This window comes from Microtus oregoni, unplaced genomic scaffold, assembly GCF_018167655.1.
Source record: "Microtus oregoni isolate MIOR12 unplaced genomic scaffold, Mior012 000005F_ref0000423, whole genome shotgun sequence".
NCBI classification, from domain to species: domain Eukaryota; kingdom Metazoa; phylum Chordata; class Mammalia; order Rodentia; family Cricetidae; genus Microtus; species Microtus oregoni.
Window position 1 is genome coordinate 6,557,125 of NW_024543064.1, and position 22,562 is coordinate 6,579,686.

The 22,562-nt window shown below is 50.4% G+C and overlaps 1 protein-coding gene across 1 annotated transcript; it reads right to left on the reverse strand.

Annotated features, from left to right (window-relative positions):
* Positions 1-526: 526 nt before the first annotated feature.
* LOC121448421 (solute carrier family 2, facilitated glucose transporter member 5-like) lies at positions 527-21,725 on the reverse strand. Its single transcript, XM_041652450.1, has 12 exons — positions 21,429-21,725; positions 16,699-16,797; positions 16,129-16,289; positions 13,261-13,385; positions 8,098-8,250; positions 4,437-4,562; positions 4,165-4,352; positions 3,904-4,014; positions 3,046-3,147; positions 1,875-1,950; positions 1,344-1,471; positions 527-1,249 (listed from the first exon to the last, which is right to left on the reverse strand). Exons 1-12 carry the CDS (start codon positions 21,459-21,461, stop codon positions 1,049-1,051), a joined length of 1,503 nt encoding a protein of 500 aa, XP_041508384.1. The 5' UTR covers positions 21,462-21,725; the 3' UTR covers positions 527-1,048.
* Positions 21,726-22,562: the final 837 nt, after the last annotated feature.

Here is a 22,562-nt window from a genome sequence, read left to right on the forward strand (position 1 = left end):
AGACTGCTCTTGCCGGTTGCAAGACTCAATGCCAGTAGAATCCCTATTCCATGTCTGTAAAAACTGCTTCCGCCTCCCATAGCCGTTCCCTGCCATCCTGACTACTGCACAACAGCCCATAGCCCGTTCAGCACTTCCTTCCCCACACCTCAAGGCTCTCTCTATACTTGTGTAACACACACACACACACACACAGGTGCGCATACACGCACACACACACACACCCATGTCACCAAGACTCCAGTTCTGATGTGTTGATGTAAGGGGCAGCCCATCCTTCCCATGTCCCCTTCCTGCAGCATTAGGCCTCCTTGGCATTCACCCTGTGACTGTGGACAGGCAGAGCCCCTCCCCCGATTTTATACAAAACATCCCACAGCTTTGCAGCTCTTACCCTTCAGCAGAGAGTGTCCAAGAGCCTCTCTTTGCCCGATCCTGCACTTGAGAGACCAGCCACCCTCAGCGGCGGGGGTCTCCCCTACAGCCCTCTTTTGCTCAACAGAGAATTGGTATGTCTTGGTGAAAAGTGATCAGATGTGTTTTATTGGCTATATGGAGGTGACACCATGTTCCACTAATACTATCATTTATAGTTAACAACTCATGCTCAGTGAGTCTCTTCCCGTGGTCTCTTCCCAAGCTCGGTGACAACGCTGGGTCAGGAGAAAGGATGACTTCACTCCTGAGCAAAGGCCAGTGACCCCCGAGGCACATGGGGGCCACAGAAGGGTCACCTTGCTGGTATAATGTGACCCTCACATCTGTTTTTGTTAGAAAGGCTATGTTACAGGACCCCCACCACAGTCAGCTCAGCAAAGAGGAGGGACGGCATTGAGGGTGACGAGAGCCTGTGACTGGCCTCTATGCTTAGAGACATCAGAAAAGCACAAAAGGAGAGAGAGGTCAGATGTCCCCACTAGATGGAGGCTGGTGACGGGGCTGGCATTCCCCGCCCGGCTCATCTCACTTCCAATGTCACAGACAACAAGAAGCCAGAACCAAAGTCCAGGAGAAAGGTCCACGCAGACCAGCTCTGTGGGCTCGGCTGCTACTGAACCATGGCAGGTGGGAGGTCTTGGAGTTCCTCCTTGTCTGGGTGGACGTCCGACACCTTGTTCTTCTTGGCGAAAATCTGGTTGATCTCAATGAATGACTTGCCCTTGGTCTCAGGGATGACCATGAAGATGTAAATGGTGGTGAGGAGACAGATTACCGCGAAGATGATGAAGCTGTAGGCACCGAGACCCACCTGTGGGGAGGAGGGACCAGCGGGGGAGGTTATACACATTAGGAGGTGCTGGAAGGTTCTGGCCCGGCAGCTTGGGGATTCGGGTGCCACTCACTTGAATGAATGGGAAGATAAGCCCCACGGCGAAGTTGGAGAGCCAGTGGACGCTGCCCCCGATCATGTAGGCAGCTGGCCTGGAGGATTGTAGGAAGATCTCGGTGATGAACAGGGCAGGGATGGGACCTGAGAGAGGGAAGATAGAGGGATGAGGGAGAGAAGAGGGAGGATGACAGCTAGGAGACACACTCCCTGAAGGCAGAATGACTCACAAAGGATCCTCGAGCCCATGAGTGTTTTGGCACCCTGGTTACCTGGCCACGGGGGCAGTACGTATCTCTAAGGCACAGGACTTTGGATGTCGGGTGTGGTGGATGGCAGAGGCTGCCTGTGGCACTCACTCTGCCAGACTAACATGGCAGCGCCTTCAACCTGTTGTGCTAATTGCAGCCCCTTCCATTCTGGGCTAAAAGGAGCAAGGGAGAAGCCACTTGGGATGCACCCACCATCCCTGGGGATTCTCAGAGAAGCTCACGGAGGACCAGGATGTGGGGCACTGAAACTATGAAACCAGTTTAGGGATACGTACTGGGCCCCACGGCATGTCCGATGACGTAGACGATGACACAGACGATGCTGACATAAGGCATCCAGGTGACGGTGTTCTGTAGGGGTGAGAAGACAGTGAGAAGAAGAAGAAGCAGGTCTTGGCAAAGCAGAGACCTGCTGGAACCAGGGGCCTTGGGGACCTCAGAGCAGAGGTGGTACTGCTGGGTCTGCAAGGAGCCAGCGGTGACTCTGCTATGCCACTTGATGAGATTTTAGAAGTTGTCTGAGAGAGGCTGGATCTGCTGAGGGAGGGACACACAGTCCCGAGACATCTGACAGACTATACTTGTTAAAGTAAGTTCATTTTTTGGTATCTAGTGCCTTTACTATGGTGAGAACACAGGTGCGGAACAATACGGTGTTGTTCCTGAGCGGGGCCACCAGCATGGCTGGTAGCTGCTGTGGTGGTCTTTTTCTGAACATACCCTGCAGCTAAGTTACTAACAGGTCTTGAGATCCTTGGTGGCTAAACTGCTCTCCTACTGTGTGTTCAGCCTGTAAAAGCTTATTTTTCCATTAATATAGCCATTTCACAGACCTGACTATACCTTGACTTCCTATACAATCAGCTCTTACAACCTATGTTAAATGCATAGCTTTAATCTTCCATGCCTTGTCTTTCCATGACCTTGCATGTCCATACGAGCAGTGTGTGTGTGTGTGTGTGTGTGTGTGTGTGTGTGTGTGTGTGTTGGTAATTACTTACTGAAAGTAGCCAGCAAGCACACTTGAACAACAAATATCCCACGTGTAGGAAGTAACGTGGATATAGGTGGATAATATTTACGTGTGACTTTGAATGCTATTCTGGGCCAGTTGGGGTAAGTAAATAATAAAATTTTCTGTAAAATAGCCAGGTGGTGGTGGTGCACATCTTTCATCCCAGCACTTGGGAGTTTGAGGTCAGCCTGGTCTACATAGTGAGTTCCAGGACAGCCAGGGCTATGTTAGGGACAGACATCAGACACACAGAGATTACAGGTACAAGACACAGGGAGAGAAGTGGAGAATTCAAATTTGGGTTTCACTCTTAGTTCAAAGCATCCCAAGAGGAAGTCCCCGCCCCCTCGTCATTTCTTGATGCGACACCAGTGTGTTTTAGCGCCTTCTCTGAGGCTTCTTTAAGTGGTAAGAATTGCAGTGTTTCTTACCTGCAGCGCCAGTGCGACCGTCACCACGATACAGGCGGTGAGGCAGGTGGAGAAGCCAAGGAGAAGCAGAAGTCGCCGTCCCCAAAGCTCTACCACAAATACCTAAAGGTGTGGGAGGGAGGAAGTGAGGTGCTTGAGCCAGTGCCCAGTGTTTTTGTGGGACAGAGAACCCCTGCCTGGGGCTGCCATCGTGGGAAACCTCACTATCCCTCAATCAACTTTTGAGGGGTCAGGAGGAGTGTGTGCCAAACCACTGGTATGTACACAATCGTACACGCACGCACAGAGCATGTGTCTTTGGGTGGTCCAGCTGAGTCAGTAGGGCTCCAGATGTCCACTCGTAAATGAGAGCCCAACTTAAGGGCCTCAGTCCCATGGCTCTAAGCCTCAGGCCTTCTGCAAGGAAGGAGCCAGGCATTGGGATAAACTTGAGAGACCCTGCCCTTGTGGAGGCCTGGCTGGCTCCTCTGAACAGGAGGACAAGTCTCTCTCCGGTACTACCTAAGAAGTGAGTCATGGGCAATAGCCCCTTGCAGGGCCACTGTGTCGCCCTGTGCAGAGACCCGCCCCATTTCTGCTGTGCTCCGCAGCCCCAGCCCTAAGAGGTCAGAGTCACGGAACACAGTGGGAGCGTCTGGAGTTGGGTTTGGGCCTCTGCTTCTAGGAATCCACGGCTGCTCCCCATGGGAGTCAGGCACAGCCTCATGCCAGAACTTTGAGGCTGAGGCCTCAGAGCCCAAGGGGCACGTTGCATACCTCAGGCCCCAGCTCTCTCCAAGGCTGGGACCTTCTTCAGTCCCCAGATATCGCTCCCCCCACCCCGGAGGCTGATGGGACTGCAGACTCACGGACACTCACCGTGACAATGGTCATGAACACATTGACTGCCCCTGTCCCGGCTGTCACAAACTGGACGTCGCTGCTTTTCACACCTGCGCCGAGGTAGATCTCGTCAGCATAGTAGTAGATCTGGAAGGCAACCACGGGTTTGGTGGAGGGTGGCCAGTGACCCACCGCACCCCAACCCCTCAGAGCCATAGGCAAGGCTCGTTTTCAGCACCTGGTCACACACTGCCTGCTGCTGCCCCTATGCCTGCGGGATGCCCACCGGTACCGTACCGCGTTCACTCCTGACAGCTGCTGCCCGGCCATGAGGGCAATGATGGAGATGAGCTGCCAGCGCAGGGACCGCATCTTGAACAACTTCCACACAGAGATGAAGCCTGCTGCCTTCTCGGCCTCGTCCTCTTTCCGAATCTCCTCTATTTCCCACTGCACGTCTTCCCAACCTCGAAGCCTCTGCAGGGCTGAGGGAGAGACGGACAGGGCGTGAGCTCAGGGCTGAGGAGCCTGGGGATCAGGGGTCAAGAGGAAACCACAGCAGCCCTCACCTTTCTCAGCAGCTGATTCGTCTTGCTTCTGAATCAGCAGGTAGCGGGGGCTCTCGGGGAAGAAGGGCAGGAGAATGAGCTGCAAGGCTGCAGGCACCCCAGTCAGCCCCAGGAGGATCGGCCAGCCTGCAAGCAAAGGTCTCCTGTCACAGAAGCCTGGGGCCTGTGCCCTCTGCCTCGGCCCCTTACACGGTACCAGGCAGTCCATACCATCACCCTGAGGGTATGCATTGTCCTTCAGGGACCAGCTGGCCAGAGCGGACCTAGGCTAACACTGTGAATCCACCCCAGGTGTATGTCCAGAGAGGCTTGTGCAGGGGACACAAGGACGCCTCAACTGGGGTGGCCAAAGCAGCCCCGATAAACTCAGACACAAAACCAGCAACAGTGCAGATACCCATTATAGTCCTCATAGAATGGACACAGCAGCATTCTGTGTTTCTAGAATGTTCTTCAGCATTGCAACAGAAACAGCGGTGACCCGGAAACAGCTATGCAGTGTGACATGGAGCAGAAAAACTTAACGTTCAATGCCCTTACATCAAGTTCAGAAGCAGATAAATCAACCCTACTGTCTCCAAAGGAGAGGAGCCTAGACGCAAAGAAAGAAAAGAAGGGTGTATGTCAGCCCGTTCCCCACACCCCGCTTCTGGGAAGGGAGATGTGATTGATGGGTCTGATAGCTCTCTCTTGACCTGCAGAATGGTCACGGTGTCTGGTTTCTTTCTCCTTTATGTTTACTGGGAATCATACATGATATGTTCATAATAAAAATAACTAAATAAAGGGGTCACAGGATGGCTCAGTGGTTAAGGGAACTTGCTGCTCTTGCAGAGATCTGGATTCAGTTTCTTGTTGTGGAATATTATTCTGGACAAAGACGCTTTACGTTTGTTTCTGCTGCATATCTTTAGGAATGTAAGGATGTGTGTCTAATTATGTAAGGATGGGATGCATGTGTTTCACCTTGCCTGAGGCACCTGACTGGTCTAATAAAGAGCTGAACGGCCAATAGCCAGGCAGAAGGATAGGCCGGGCTGGCAGGCAGAGAGAGTAAACAGGAGGAGTGGAAAGAGAGAGGAACAAGAGAGGAAGGGAGAGAAGGAGGGAGATGCCCCCCAGACATGAGAAGCAGTGAAAAGTAAGGCATACAGAAGTAAGAAAGGTAAAAAGCCCCGAGGCAAACGCTGCCTGCAAGGTAGATAAAGAGAAACAGGTTAATTTAAGTTAAAAGAGCTAGCCAGAAAAGAGCCTAAGCCAGGCTGAACATTCATAACTAAGAAGTCTCTGTGTCGTGATTTGGGAGCTGGCTGGTGGCCTGAAACAAAAAGCCTGGTACAGTTTCTGGCAGCCACATGGTGTCACAACACACATACTCAAGAGAGAAACAACAGCATACTCAAGCGGGGGACAGAATTGTTTGCTTGCTTTTTCAATCACTTATTCTTATTTCGTTCTAAGCACATAGGTGTTTTGCCTACATGTATGTCTGTCTGTGCACCATGTGTGCGCCTGGTGCCTGTAGAAACCAGAAGAGGCCATGAGAGCCCTGGAACTGGAGTTGTATGTTTAAGATGTGTTACAAGGCGCAGAGAGGGATGGCGGGAGGAGAGGCTCCGGCCTAGACAGTGGTGAGGTTAGAGGCTAAGGCTGAACTTGTTTCTCTTCCTCTACCATGTGGGTCCTCTGGTCATTGATTTTGCAACAAGTGCCTCTAACTACTGAATTTTTTTTTAAGAAAATAGAATGTAACTCAGGCTGGCTTCAGGCTTACTCTGTATCTCAAGCTGATTTTAAATTCCTGGGCCTCCTTCCTCTACCTTCTGAGTTCTGGGATTACAGACATGTACCATTAGCTCTAACTTCCCTGGGTTCTTAGTAGTTGATTCCATAGAAGAGAAACAGGTCCGAGGCACCCTCATTTAGCTGCAATCTTCCTCAAGACACGTGGGAAACTCTGAACCTTCGCCCCATCCCAAATCCATTGCTCCTAGCCAGGAAATTGGCTTCTAGCTTCTAGACTACGAATTCCATCCAACGGTAAATTCAGCTTCAGCCTCATCATTTTCTAGGCTGGAACATCTCCTCCCACCATCCCTCCACTGCCCCTTGATCAGAACCAGGCCCCAGATGATCCTGGGACCCTGTGCCTATCCCCCTGCCCTGTCTGCAGCAAGTGCTGCTGTCCTGTCTCCCGTGCGAGCCATAGTCACCAGCCTCTGGGCCCTTCCTCCCAGGCCCTACGCTGCAGCTCTCTGTAAGGAGTCACCAAAGATCCCCAGACAGTAATCCAGATCCGACTGTGCAGCCTTGATACTGGGGTGCCTCTTCCTGCACCTCCTCTGACTTCACGCCTGCTCGCCATCCCTGTTTGAGCAAAGCAGCTGCTCTATGCCAGGGATCAGACGGAGGACGATAAAGTGGGGATGGTCAAGACCCAGCCTTGCACTACAGTAGGGTCACAGAGAAGGGCGGAGGGCTAGGATGCCACCCTTTTGAAGTCCCCTAAGAGTAAAATGGATTTTGACACCTTTGGTGTCTCTGCCCAGGTCTAGAATGTTCCCTCCTTGGATAGGACTGTCCCCGCCCTTCTGTCAATGCTGTGCAGTGCAGACGTTGGCTCCTGGCTTTGAGTCCTGCTGGCTGTGGTGATCTGAGACTCCACCTGAGTCCATTCATCTGGGATCTCAGCTCCTAGGGAGAATGTGGCCCCTTGACAGGGGTGTTCTGGACACACACAGGACTGATGGAAAGATAGGAGGGGGTGGCAGTGCAACCCAGAGCCAGGCCCAGGACATTGGACAAGTTTCCAATCCACTGAGTCTCGGGTCTGTATCTGTAAAGTGGGCGCATTTAAAGTCCATGATCTCATGGGCTACTGGGAGGAACAAATGAGCTACTGCAGGAGACATGGTGTCTGGGGCCATCGCAAGCAAACACCACGTTCTGACTGGTGTGATCAGTGAGACTGGTCTCCCTCTTAGAAGCCCAAGAATCAGAAAAAAAGACAAGAAGGAAAGGGAAGAAGAGAAGAGATAGGAAGAGAAGAGACAGTAAGAGGAGAGAAAGGAGGGGAGAGGAGGAAAGGGAAGAGAGGAGAAGAGAGGAGAAGAGAAGAGAAGAGAGGAGAGGAGAGGAGAGGAGAGGAGAGGAGATGGAGTTGGGCTGGGCTCTGTTGGTAGAGATCTCTGGATTTGGTCTTCAGCACTGCATAAAACAGCTGTGGTTTTGCACACCCGTAATCTCAGTACTTGTGGAGACGAGGAGATGAGGAGTTCCAGGTCGTCTTTGACTACAATGAGTTCGAGGACAGCCTGGGTTACATGAGACCGTGCCTCAAAAACAAAAAAAGTGGCTCAAGACTCAAGGCAGAGAAAGAGGAGGTAATGAGGTCATTTATAAGTTATTGTGTGCTTCTGAGCATGTGGACAGTCACTTAGTAGTTCAAGGGACATAGGCCCTTCCTGTTCAGTCAAGACACCTTGCTGTCTCCTAAAAGGAATGTGTCGCCACATGCTTGTTCAGGGCCCACAAAGTGCATGGCAGGCTATGGACAGAGCGTGGCACCAAGCACTGTCTTCCTGGACAGAGCAGGGAAGTCAGCAAAGTCAGTAGTTTTGGGGTGGAGGAGCAGAGGGCGGGGGCAGGGCTCTGTTCTCACCTTCCTCATTGGCTAAGAGATCCCGAAAGCCAAACAGCTGGGCCACAAGGATGCCAACGGTGATGAAGAGCTGGGGCACCACCCCAAGAGCCCCTCGCAGGTTTTTAGGGGCCAGTTCCCCTAAGTACATAGGAACCACATTGGAAGATACACCTGAAGGAGAATTGAGATAAGAATTTAACCAGGAAAGAGTCGGGGAGACAGATTTAGTCTTTAAGGACCCGTCCTACCTTACCAAGCATGCTCTCTAGCCTAGCCCTCCCTTAAAATGGGGGAGAACTCGGCTGGTACTTGCTGTGCAAGAATGACGACCTGAGTTCAATTCCCACATAAAGCTGGATATGGGGATCTATACTGGTAATCCCAGTGCAGGGGGCTAGGGAGGCAGGCAGATCGCGGAACTTGCAGGCCAGCCAGCCTGGTTCAATGAAAGACCTTGTCTCAAAAAGCCATGTGCAGAGCAAAATAAATAAATTATATATATATATATAATCTCCCTGAGAAATTAAAAAATGGTGGCTTGGCAGTAAAGAGAACTGGTTGCTCTTGCGGAGAACCCGAGTTCTGTTCCCAGCACCCTCACCAGGCAGCTCGCAGCCTGTAGCTCCAGCTCCATTGGATCTGATGCCCTCTTCTGGCCTCTGCAGGCACCTGCACTCATGTACACAGAGCCAGCCCCTAGCCCCTCCACTCAATAATAAACTAAATATTAAAAGCATAGGTGGGGGATTGGAGAGATGGCTCAGTGGTTAAGAGCACTGATTGACTGTCCAGAGGACCTGGGTTCAATTCCCAGCACCCACACAACAGCTAACAACTGTCTGTAACTTCAAGATCTGACATGACACCTTCACACAGACACACATGCAGGCAAAACACCAATGCACATAAAATAAAAATGAATATTAAACAAAAAAGACTGGCTGGAATGAGGGGAGTATAGTTCAGTGGTAGAGCGCCTACTGGTCTGCACAAGGCCTTGGAAAGTAAGTAGGTTTATAAATTTGCCCAAAACTGCGGTGTACACCTCTACTTCAGCACTTGAGCAGGAGAATTACTGCAAGTTCTAAGCCAGTCTGGTCCATATAGCAAGTTCCAGGTCAGCCAGGACCATGTAGCAAACCCTGTCACAAAAGCCAAAGGAGGGCCAACAAGATGATTCATTGGGTAAAGACACTTGATGCAAAATCTAACAACCTGAATTTGCTTCCTGGGTACCATATGGTGGAAAGGGAGAAATGACCCCTCCAAGATATTTTTTGACCTCCACAGACTTGGAGTGGTATACGCGTGCCCCTCACATCCACATAATACACACTCAATAAATAAATGTAAAAAATAAAAGCAACGCTGGGCGGTGGTGGCGTACGCCTTTAATCCCAGCACTTGGGAGGCAGAGGCAGGAGGATCTCTGTGAGTTCGAGGCCAGCCTGGTCTACAAAGGGAGTTCCAGGACAGGCTCCAAAGCTACAGAGAAACCCTGTCTCGAAAAACCAAAATAAATAAATAAATAAATAAAAAATAAAAGCAACAAAGTGAAAACAAACTGAAGTCGGGCAGGTGTGTCTCCATTAAGGACACTTACAAGGTGGGAAGCAATCTCTACTTTGTGTATTCTGGGGGGAAGGGGTCTTGCTGTGTAGCCCATGCTAACCTCAAACTAGAGCTCCTTCTGCCTCAGGCACCCAGCTCTAAAAAGACAGGGATAGCCCATGGCTAGCTCTATTGGGGCAGACTCTCCAGACCGAGCTGGGAAGACCCTAGAGTTGGAGCTGGGGGTTTGCAATGTCTGTGTTCATTCCTTCTGGCCAGGGAAAGCCTTCATTCGGTCTTCTTGTCAAGGGGTTGATCAACAACGAACCCTTGATCCGTGAGCCTCCGGAACCAAGGCTCAGCTACCTTTGCTCCTCACCCACAGCAGGGCTGTGTACTTCATTCTCAGTGAGCTATGTGCTTGGTGCGGGTGGTCCAAGGGGCAGGACGCCTGATCACCTGACTGACGTCCAGGTGTGAGCGAGAAGCGGAGCCCAAACAGAGCAGTACCGTACCACTGGGTCCAAGTGTGAGCTGAGAACCTTCCTAGGGTGTCTCTGAGGTTGTAACTACTTTTCCTACTGTCTCGAGGTGTTCTTTACCCTTTTACATCTTGGAACACAGTGTGGGGTTTCCTGGAAACTGCAGCCATCTACTGTCACCACTAACTGAACAGGGGCGGACTTGAAAATCCAGCTGGGCCTGTGATTAGGCAGCGGATTACAAGAGGCCTTCTGACTGTGGCCCCATCCCACGGCCACTGGGCTCCTTCCTCCCATGGGCCAACCGCACACATCTCTGTTACCCATTGCACTGGTCGCAAGGCCTCTGGCCATTGCCGTGTGTGCTGCCCATGCACCATGCCCTTCCAGAACTCCCCAGAGGAAATCATAAGATGTTTCTTGGTCCTAGGGATGGTGGTCGGGTTTGTACTTTTGCTGACTTATTTCCTGTATAAATATCATGTGTCTCATGAAAACAAAAAGAAAATCCACTGTCTGCTGTTAAGACATTAAAGGGAAGTGTGAGCATGTGGAGCAAGCCTTTCTTCTTACAAAACTTGTGTGCTGGTACACGCCTAATAATCCCAGTACTTCCGAGCTTGGTGCAGGAGGATTGCTGAAAGTTTGAAGTCATCGTGGGCTACAGAGGAGACCTTGTCTCAAAAGCAAATATGAACAAATGAAAGAAAACAATTGAGGTCTTGCTACACATACACAGTCCAGGCTACCTCAAACTGGTAATCCTCCTGCCTCAGCATGTCAAGTGTTAGAGTATAGTGAGGAGATCCCATCTCCACAGGCTGGAATTTATTTGTGTGTGTGCTGTGAATGAAGCCAGGCCCTTGATCTTGCCAGGCAAGTGTTCTACCACTGAGCTGTATTCCCTGTGATCTTTTATATTTTGTTTCGTTTTGAGACAGGGTATGTGTGAGCTAATTGAGACCTTATTCTGTAGCCCAAGCAGATCTTTTTTTTTTTTTTCCAAGCAGATCTTAAACCTGAAATCCTCTTACATTTGCCTATTAGGTGACTGAAATCATAGGTACATGCCACCAGGTCCAGCTTAGGTTAACATTTTTAAATTACATTTGTGTGTGTGTGTGTGTGTGTGTGTGTGTGTGCTTTTGGGGAGCTAGGCTTCCATCACACGAGTTCCTGGGATAGAACTCAGGTGGTCAGGCTTGGTGCCCAGTTGCCTCCACTTGGTGAGCCATCTTTACCAGTCCTAGGTTTGAATTTTTAGCTGTGATTTATTGATTAGCGTTTTTAATATTTTCTTATTATTTTTGGAAACCCATCCTGGATGCTTATGATCAATGGGAAAGAGACTGCACTAGCTTACAGCTGACAACGTCTAGAAGTTTCTGCAGGGAAAACCAAAGGCAGAGCCAAGTCAGGTGAGGCCATGATGGCAGGGATGGCTTCCCCGGGTACTCTCAGGGATAGGGGTTGGGGGGATGAGGAGCAAGAACTCAGTGCTGAGTGAAGTTTGCCCCATGGCTAGTTTTCTCCTAATGTGGCTATTTCTCCCCCCCCCCCCCCACTGTCTGGCCGTTCTTCACTCTGGCTAGCCTGAGCTAAGTTTTGTACATCAGGCTGGTCTCAAATTCACAGAGATCCATCTGTCTCCGCCTCCCAAGCTCTTGAATCAAAGGTGCACCACCTCTGCCTCACCAGCCTGTGGCCTTCTCTGCCTGCTGAGGAGCTGCAGGGATTTTCCTAGGTCAGCCATCCCTACCCCACATCGGGAAGGAAAGTTTACTCTGAGACCCTCTGGAAGGAGATGGCTGAGGGCGGAGTTCAGGGGGTGCCCACCCTGCTTCTGAAGGACCCTGAGAATTGGCAAAGCCACTCCTGACTGGGCACTGGGAAAGGCTGACGGTTGGGGAAACTGGCAAGTGTGGCTTTCAAATGTTCTAAAAGTGTCTCCATTTCTAGACAGTTAGGGAAGAACTTTCTGGAACCAATGTAGCAGATCCCAGGCAGCCATAAGCCAGTTTCAAACACCGCCCCCACACCCTCCAAGAGGGTTTCTATGTCTAAGCCTGACTGTCCTGTCCCTGCCTCCTGAGTGCTGGGTTTAAAGGCATGCACCACCATTGCCCAGCCCAAGTTCCACAACTTTTTAAAACTATATTTAACTATAGTTAAAAAAAAAAACAACAGAAATCTATTGTTCAACTTGGTTCTCCCACAGATGCACAGATGAGCAACGACTGAAACAAAATTTCATTAGCCCTTTCTGTTCTCGTGATGTAGGACGGTCTATTCTCAAATAAAGGAGCTGCTCACTAAGTAGACGGCACTACCCTCGCCCAACACTACCCTCACCCAACACTACCCTCTGGCCGACACTACCCTCTGACTGACACTACCCTCCGGCCGACACTATTCTCCGACAGACACTACCCTCCGGCTGACACTACCCTCTGACTGACACTACCCTCCGACAGACACTAACCTCCGACTGACACTACCCTCCGACTGACACTACCCTCTGACTGACACTACCCTCCGACAGACACTACCCTCTGGCCGACACTACCCTCCGACTGACACTACCCTCCGACTGACACTACCCTCCGACAGACACTACCCTCCGACTGACACTACCCTCTGACTGACACTACCCTCTGACAGACACTACCCTCTGACTGACACTACCCTCTGACAGACACTACCCTCTGGCTGACACTACCCTCCAACAGACACTACCCTCTGACCAGTACTACCCTCCGTCTGACCATTGTCATAGCCGATGCTGAGATTCTGATAAAGGGACGAGACTGGAAGGACCATTCTAAACTCAGGCTTTGTAGTTTTTTCTTACAGAGAAAGCTTTCTTTGGCTGGGAATTGTGGCTCAGGGATAGAGTGCTCATCTAGCTCTCACGGCCCTGGGTTCAATCCTTGCCTTGGAAAAACAAGCCAAAGACAGCGTTCCTTGCAGGAAGCATTACAGTGAGGGTATGCCCAGTGCCCACTCATGAGGACGAGGCACAGACTCAGGTGCCTGTGTAGGGTCCATTTCAGTCTCTGTGTTCCGGAAGCCCCAGACTGCAACAAATTCCTGGGAGCTGGCTCCACCTCCCCCGTGCTGAACGGCACTGCGGGTCAGGGCTCCTTACCTGCACATATTCCAACCAGAAGTCTGGAAGCAATGATAAGCTCATAGGTTTTGGCAACTTTGCTGCAACCCATTAGGATGGCTGGGATGATGGAGAATATATTGTTGAAGAGCAGGGCCCCCTTTCTGTAGTGAGTGTGAAAGAAGGCAGGTCAGCGTGAGGACTCATTCATTCACATCCTCCTCGTGAATTCACGCAGTCAACACACACTCAGTGTCTGCTCAGAGCAGTGGCCCCTGGTGACGGCAGTGAGCTTCCTGGGACCTGAGACTAACAGAACAATCCTGCTGTGGGAGCCGAGGACAGAGGGCATCGGTGACGGGAACAGAGGGGAACAGACTTGTCCTAAGATACAGTAAAATCAGTCTGCTATGACGTCAGTGGGCTGCAGTCGTGGATCCCCGGAGCCCAGTGGTTCAGACCAAACCTGGTGGCACATTGTGGAGATTGTCTCAAAAACAAGCGAGTCTTGGGGGTGTGGCTCGGGCGGGAGAGTAGCTGCCGAGCCTGTGCTGAGGCCCTGATTGAGTTCCAGCATAACAACCAAAACACCAAAAACAGAACATGCGGACTGGAGAGATGGTGCCATAGTTAAGACCGTTCTGCTCTTGCAGAGGACCCGAGTTCAATTCCCAGCACCGACATGGTGGCTCACAACTGTCTGTACCTCCAGTTCCAGAGGAACTGATACCCTCTTCTGGTCCCCTTGGGCATCAGATTCACATTCAGGGAAAATACCCAGACACATAAAATAAAATGAAGAACAAAAATTAAACAAACAAACAATAAAAAACGAATCTAGACACAGATTTTGTATCCTTCACAAATAGTAATTCAATAAGATAAAAGACAAAAAAGTAAAACTGGAATATTCTAGGAGTATAAAAATCTAGGTGGCTTCTCAATGAGGAAGTAGTTTTTGGTTTAAGTGAGTCAAAGGACCTGACTTGTTTCTTCTCTGGCACACAATGCTCATTCCTGGGGGTGTCCCCAGCCATCGCCGGGACCAAAGTCTCTTGTCTGGGTTCCCAAACATTAGTTATTTGAATAACCCCCAAAGAAGATAAGATTTGCTATCCTGGTCACTACCTTCCTCTCATGACAAGGCCTTCAGTTTTAGGCCCGTGTTTAAAAACACCAGGACCGATCCCAGGGACATGAACTGGCTTTTTGGAGCCCATCCCTTATGGTGGGATACTTTGCTCAGCCTTGATATATGTGGGAAGGGCTTGGTCCTGCCTCAAGTTGGTATCCTACACCTTGCTAACTCCCCAAGGAAGGCCTTACCTCTACTCTGAGGAGTGGATGAAGGATGGGAAGAGGGAGGTGGGGGGCAAGAGAAGGGTAGGAAGGGGGAACTTGGGTTGGTATGTAAAATGGAAAGTTAATTTTTTAAATAAAAAGATATGAAGAAAAGTCAATGGAATGTGACTGATGAAATGGATTATCTAACAATAAAAGATAATATTCAAAAGGGAAAAGCTGATGATAAATATCTATAAGTTTGGGGTAATAAAAATCTATCTGCCCTGATGGGGCATGCTGGCACATGACTGTAGTCCCATGGATCAGGAGCTCAAGATCACCCTTGACTACACAGTGAGTGGCCCAGCCAGTGAAGGGCCTGCTGGACAAACGTGGAGACCTGCATTCTGATCTCCAGAACACATTCAAAAAGCTAGGGACAGTGGCACGTAGCTGTGGCCCCAGCAATGGAGGTAGAAGGGATGGGGGCAGGGGCCACAGGGAAGAGGAGGCAGGAAAACTGGCAGAGTTCTGACATACGCTGAGCAGCCAGCTAAACCGAATCCGGCAGCCTCGAGATTCAGGGAGGTGAACAAAGGTGGGGCTGTTGTAGAAGAAAGCCTGTAATCCCAGCACTTGGGGAGTAGCCACAGGGGGATGTCTGTGAGTTTGAGGTCAGCCTGGGCTACATAGTGAGATCCTATCTTTTAAAAAAAGATGGGGAAGAGGATGAATAGATAGCCTAGTGGTTAAGAATTCTTGCTGCTCTTGCAGAGGTGCTGTGGGATAAGGCTCTGTACCCTGTAAAGATTTGTCACTCATATTGGTTTAATAAAACACTGTTTGGTCAGTAGCCAGGCAGGAAGTATGAGTGGGGTGACCAGACTAGGAGAATTCTGGGAAGAGGAAGGGTAGAGAGGCAGTTATCAGCCAGACACAGAGGAAGCAAGATGAGAATGTCTCACTGATAAAAGATACCAAATCACATGACTAAACATAGATAAGAATTATGGATTAGGGGGGAGGGGGGAGGCAGGGAGGGGAGCAATAAAAATCAATAAAAAAGCAAAAAAAGAATTATGGATTAATTTAAGTTGTAAGAGCTAGTTATAATAAGACTGAGCTAATAGGCCAAATGGTTTATAATTAATATAAGCCTCTGTGTGTTTCTTTGAAACTGAGCAGCTACAGGACCGGATGGGACAGAAACTTCAATTTACACAGAGGACCTGGGGTTCCCTTCCTAACACTCCCATGGCAGCTCACACAGCAGTCCTTAACTCCAGTTCCAGGGGATCCAGCACCCTCTTCTGGCTTTATCAGGCACCAGGCACACAAGCAGTGCACATACATACATGCAGGCAGAACACTCACACACATAAAAAAAAAAAAACAAAACCAATATTTTTTCTAAAAGGGGAACTCAATAGAGGAAAGACAGTCAACATTTACTGCTAGCTTCCTCAAGCACACATACATGTTTGCACTTGCACAACTATGCTTACATGCACACACCAACACCAGTAAGTACATACACCATAACACATACATGTATGCACACATGCACACACACATGTTCACAGGCATACACACGTAGCCCAAGACAACCTACTCATCTCTTACCTGCCCAATTTATCTACCAAGGGTCCAACCAGGAGAGAGCCTATGAAGCCCCCAAAGGGGAACATGGACACTGTCACGGACCACAGAAGCGTCAGGGTGAAGGAATCAAAGAAATCCCCGGTTCTTTCGTTGTGGGTGTTGTTGTAAAATTGTTGCATGAACTGGGGGCAGAGAGCATAGAACCAGATGAATTCTTTTTGCAGAAAGAATTAATGGAGGTGTTTAGCCAGATGGAGACAGGGCCAGAGCTGCCTGGCTAGTGCGTGGGTTGGAACATCCATGGGAAGAACTCTGACAGACCAACCCCTGCAGTATTTCTCACACCTGGAATGGCTGCGGTCATCCAAATGGTGTGGCCACTGCCCTCCAGGTGACTCCACACACTGCCATCCCAGAAGGTATCTTCATGAGAACCTGAGGTCTGAGGACTTGGTCACTGGCTTGGCCTGGGTCCTGACGGCCAAGGCTCCTTAAGGGGTAGGCTGTGTTTGCTCTCTGGGGACCACATGCATCTCTAAGCCCCTCCCTCTGTCCGCAGCTGTGACTCACTTACTACAGTGGCTTACCTACCTCTGATGGTGAGTTGACAACAGACACGTTGTACCCATATTGGAAAGATGAACCGAAGGCAGCTATCAATGTTGCAAGGGCCAGCACCAGGGTCAATTTCTGTGAGAGGCAGGGAGGATGTCAGGGAGCAGACATGGGAGGTCTGCTGTACTTCTAGCATGTGTAGAAGGAGCTGCGGGCAGGCCTGCTTTTCGTCCCACCCGGCTCCTGCATGGTTAGCTTTACTCCCGATATCTGTCTTTGGGCTTTTATTTTTCATGCTACAATTAGTTGCTAGTTGGGTGGGTGGGTCGATGGGTGGGTGGATGGGTGGGTGGGTGGGTGGATGGATGGATGGGTGGGTGGGTCGATGGGTGGATGGATGGGTGGGTGGGTGGGTGGATGGATGGATGGGTGGATGGATGGGTGGGTGGGTGGATGGATGGATGGGTGGATGGATGGGTGGGTGGATGGATGGGTGGGTGGATGGATGGATGGATGGATGGGTGGGTGGGTCGATGGGTGGATGGATGGGTGGATGGACGGCTTGGTGGATGGGTGAATGGATGAATGGATGGGCACTGGGTGATAGATGGGTGGATGGGTGGATGGATGGGTAGATGTCTGGATGGCTGGGTGAACGAGTAGATTGATAGGTGTATTAGACATTGACTGGTTCTTGTACATGCTAATCAAGCTTTCCACCATCATTTAGGTTTGTTTTTTGTTTTTGTTGTTGTGTTTTGAGGCAGGTCTTGTTAAGTTGCCCAGGCCTTGAATTTTTGATCATCTTGCCTTAGTCTCCCTGGATTCTAGCATTGTAGATGTGTGAGGTGTGAGCTACGTGCCTGGCTGGCTAGCTTGCTCTCTCTCTCTCTCTTTCTCCCTCTCTCAGACAGAGTCTCTCTACTATGTGGACCAGGCTGGCCTTGAACTCACAGAGATCTGTCTGCCTCTCCCTCTGCAGTGTTGGGATTAAAGGCGTGCGCCACCACACTTAATCCGCGAGCTGTCAAGAACAGGTCCTGATGATGGAGTAGCTCTTAGAAGAGTTCTAGGCTTTCATGCATCTCTCCAGCTCCAGAGATTTCTCTCAATCTCCAAGAAGAGAGCTGCACGGGCTGGGGGCCCTCACAGCAGAGGGGGGTCCCCAATAGTCCCTGCCTAACAGTGGATGCCACTAACCAACAGAACAAGTTACTGAATCAGCCCCATGAGCATTCTTTCACTGCTGACCTGCAGTGTTTAAAAACTAGATTTACAGCTGGGCGGTGCCAGAGCACACCTCTAGTCCCAGCACTCGGGAGGCGGAGGCAGGCAGGTCTCTGTGAGTTTGAGGTCAGTCTACAAAGTGAGTTCCAGGACAGCCAGGGCTACACAGAGAAGCCCTGTCTAAAAAAAAAAAATTAAAAATTAGATTGGTTTAATTATGTGCACGTGAATACAGGCGCTCCAAGAGGCCAGAGGTCAGAGCTGCTGGAACTGGACTTACTGACAGCTGTGAGCTGCCCAGTGTGGGTGCTGGGAATTGAACTTGTGTCCTTTGGAAGGGCAGCAAGCACTCTTAATGCTGAGCTATCTCTTCAGCAGCTTTTTGATCCTCTGATGAGGAGTATGGCTCATGAGGCTACATCCCACCTCCAATAACAAAACTGACCAGTTTTTGCCCCCAAGCTGGGTCCTTTCTCCTTCCCCTCCTGGAACTATAGGGCCAAAAAGACTGAGCACCAACTAACAATGAAAGAGGCTTTTATTCTTGATCAAAAATAGTAGTGGGGGAAAGATTTACAAATTAACCCCCCCCTTTACCTTTTAATATTTTTTTTTTAGATGGAGGGAGGGTTTCATTAAGTTGTCTAGGCTGACTGAGCTGACTTGAATTCTCTCTGCAGCCCGGTCTTCCACGGAATTTGTGTTCCTTGTGCATCCCCCCCCCCCCCTCACTTCCAAGCAGCAGGTAGGTCTGGCCTGCTGCTTTACAGTGTGTACCATGGTGTTTGCGCACGCTTTGTGAAACGATTAGCACCGTTTAGCTTATCAGTACGCTCGCCACCTCACGTCGTTATCTTTGTGTCTGTGTGTGGTGAAGGCGTGTAAAATGTACTCAGTGAATCTCAAGCAACCAAGGAGGACTAGCTCCAATCAACACGGTCAGCGTGCTGCCCATCACCGCGACACTCCCTGCAACCACAGGCCCGGCCTGCAGCTCCAGGGCTCCCGCATCCCAACAGAAACTTTGTACTCTTGAGCGGCATCGCCTGCCCGGTACCTCTTCCCCAGGCCCCTGGCAACGGCTCTTGGGGTTAGCGCCCGAGTCTGATAATGCAGCTTGTGTCTTTCTATTCTTGCCTCTGCCACTTAGCATCCAGGCTGCAAAGCAGTGGGACTCCTCCGTCTTTTGAGAGCGATTAACTGCGTATCTTTACGTGGTTGAATCCTGTGTAACGCGAGTTACAGTCTCACCTCAACTTTCTCTTTCTCTCTTTTCCTCCTTTCAAGGTAAGGGAGGAAAAAGAATTTGGGACTAGGACGTGGCTCAGTGACAGGGCACTCGCGGAGCCCTCCTCCGCACCCCACTCTTACCAAATTACTGGGGAAACATCTCGAGGCTTCAGTAAAATAACCTTCATTGGGGTTGGCCCTGTTGGGTGCGATTCAAGAGTAGAGGGAAGGCAAAAAGCCCCCGCCCCACGACCCAGCTGATCTATATATAGTAATTGCCTCATGTGGGTGAGCTTATTAGTGAGTTAATAACAAGACAACAGGGAGGACCTGGGGAGGACAGAAACGCAGCCGTGTCAGAGACACATCACAGAACACGTCTTCATTGTCCAAAGTGCTGCTTTGTAGGGAAAAGAGGAAATTGTACTCAACAGTTCTGAAGTAGTTTTGAGGCCTGAGCTGCACAGCTCCCGAGGGACAGCTGGGCCCAACTGCTGCCTGGCATCTTCCCAGAAGATCGTGCAGCCTCTGCCTCCCTGGTTTCTCCTAATCCCCAGGCTCCATGCCTGGCTTTAGGCCTGGACAATGGGGTGCGGGCAGTTGAGGTCAACCCATGCCCCGTGGTAGGGGCTCTCTGAGCTGTCTCCCTCCACCGAGCGTACATCTGCAGAGTGCACCACATGCGGACACCCCCATTCTTTTCCTTTCTCCTTGAGCAGTGGGCACAGCGTCTCTGTGACCCTGAACATTTCAAGTTCTTAGCCTCAGGTGCCTTCCTATCAACTACAGGTGATGGCATTTGTCAAACCCTTTCTCAGCCCTGACAATTCCAGTGAAGTTTGCGTGGTGGCAGCACAGGCCTGGAATCTCAGCCGTCTGGGAGGCAAATTCAAGGCCAGTTTGGGCAATTTAGAGAGCCCCTATTTTAAATTGAAAGTGAGAAAATGACTGGGGGTGTAGTTCAGTGGGAGAGCACTTGCCTAGCATGTGTGAGTCTCTGGGTTAAGTCCCCAGCACTGGGAAATCAACAAATAAACAACAACAACAAAACAAGATAATCCAAGTGAGGTCCCTAGGTGCGCGGAGGGGTTGATTCTGCCCCCTAGAGGACATTTGTTTATCATACCTGAAATAAAGTGAGTCAGAGGCCCCGATGGTCCCCCATAGCTCTAGACAGAGATACCTGGTGCCCAGTGTCAATAGTGAGGTCACTGGCTCCATAGGATAAACCGAGCAGTAATATCAAGAGGGGCCTTTCCTCCTGGCCAGACACTTCCCATGCATTATCTGTTCTGGCACCCAGGAGAGGGGGTGACTATCAGGGCATTTGATAGGCGAGAAGACACTGAAAGAGTTAAGCGAGGTGAGATGACACGCACCTACATTCCTAGCCCTTAAGAGGTAGAGGCAGGGGGACCAGGAGTTTGAGGCCAGCCTCGGTTGTACTAACTATCTCAATAACTAAATTACTACAATTAAATATCTTGCCAAAGTCTTAGCCACAGCTCAGATGGGAAGGAGCTGGCCTCAATAACAGACACTTCTCCCTCCCAAGCCCACTCCCACTTTCTATGCTGCAGGCCAGGCTTCCTGACTGTATGTCTTAAGGACCTCAATAAACACTATTTGGCACAAATGCATGTTTCTCACCCACTTAGGAGCAAATGCTCCTGGAAGGATTAAAATGCAAATTCCTTGAAAGTATTCTCTGATTCATGTCACCTTCTTGGCACAGTGGATTTTCTTCAGTCAAAGAAATCTACACCTAACCTCCAGCTGTACTGTGCGTTTGGAACAGAAAAACAAAACAAAACAAAACAAACAAACAAAAACCAAAAAAAACCCAAAACCCTATTTTGTGACAGGGTCTCTATCCTAAGCTGGCTTTGAATTCCCTTTGTAGCTGAGGTTAACCTCAAACTCCTTGTCTTCCTACTTCTACCTCCTGACTGCGAAGACATAAGCGTGTGCCGCCACACCTGGTTAGACCTCAGACTTCACGCATCCTAGGCAAGCACTCTGCAAGTTGAAGTCCACTCCCCACCTCCCCCCTCCCCGGCAGCCCAATTCCTGGTGCTTTCTCAACAGCTGTTCCAGGGGCATGATTCCTAACAGGCATCTGTCTATTAACACCAATCACGCCTCCTACTATAAAAAAGCCCAGCTGTTGGTCGGGCTTCTGAGCGAGCGTCCTCTTCCAGAGAGAGACCATCCCGCTGAAGGCTGGACCTGCAACACCAGAGCCCCGGGGAGTCTCAAGGACAGCTGGGCAGGCCCACAGCTCTGGCTGCCGGCAGCCACACACTCACCCCTTCCTTCTTCTCTTGCTCTTCTTTCTCCATCGTTGCTCCGCAAGGGCAGCCTGCAGCTCAGCTCCTCAAAGTGCCAGCTGTGCCGTGTGCGGAGGGAAGACATTTAGAATGCACTTTGGTCATGCCAACTCCCAGCCAATTGCATTTTTATTGCCAGTCTAAATCAGAATAACCCTTTCGGGCACCGAGAAACTGGCCCTTCCTTTCACTTCTGCTTTTTGAGTAAAACCTCTAGAGTTTGGCTAAACCAGGGTGTCTGTCTCCTGAAACTGCGGGCTGAGCCTGGGACCCGGAGGAAACAGCCCTCAGTGTGTTTTCACCGCTCAGGTTTCCACCAGTCATGTTCTCCCAGAGTGACTAGAGAGGTTATTTCTGTCTGGAGCACAAGGACCCAAGCAGCTGTCACCAGCCCAGTATACTTAACGTTAGCTAATGGGCGACAGATGGGGCCGTAGAGACTTAGCAGAGTGGTCCCCAGGACGAGGTCTACAGTCGAGTGTCCCTAGTGGAGAGTCAGTGATTGCCCAAGGAACCATGCCCAAACTATTATTATTATCATCTTAATATTACTATTATTATTGGTGCTGGAGACCAAGCTGAACGCAAGAACTCTAATGCTGGGCTATGTCCTGGCCCCAAGGAACACTTTTTGAGGAGAAATTTTTATTTTGTCTTTTTAAGGAACCCTGAGTGGCCCAGAGAGGTGCGCTCATCACTATGGGGAAAGCAGGGCAGGGTAAGTCTCCACAGGCGGGTCTGGGCCCAGCAGTCTGCCCACAGCCTGACCACTGCCCGCTCCTGCGCTCAACACGTGTGCGGTTGCCAGGGCGCTGAGCAGGCCAAGTGGCCAAAACCCAGAGCAAAGTCCCACCAGGCCCGCAGATTTTCGTCCTTGTCAGACATGTTCTTTGATCTATTGCTGAGGCTCAAGTCCAATCTCCTTCCCCTTCAGCAGTTTATTCGGTGCCCACTATGAGTCCAGGAATGTAGATCCTCTCAGGTGGCGACGGAGTGGGGGGGATATCTCCCTTCAGCAAAACTTCACTGTTTTCTTCCCACACAACTCCAACACAAGGGTCTCCAACTAAGGCGTGGCAGGACCAGAGCTTTCCGTGTATATCACAGAGTTTG

Excerpts from the sequence above, each read along its gene's own strand:
- LOC121448421 (XM_041652450.1), bottom strand. The coding sequence starts at position 21,461 with ATGGAGAAAGAAGAGCAAGAGAAGAAGGAAGGG. Across the intron at positions 16,798-21,428 it reads AGCAAGAGAAGAAGGAAGGG|AAATTGACCCTGGTGCTGGC; the intron begins GTGAGTGTGTGG and ends TGCCTCTCACAG. Across the intron at positions 1,250-1,343 it reads TTATCTTCCCATTCATTCAA|GTGGGTCTCGGTGCCTACAG; the intron begins GTGAGTGGCACC and ends TCCTCCCCACAG.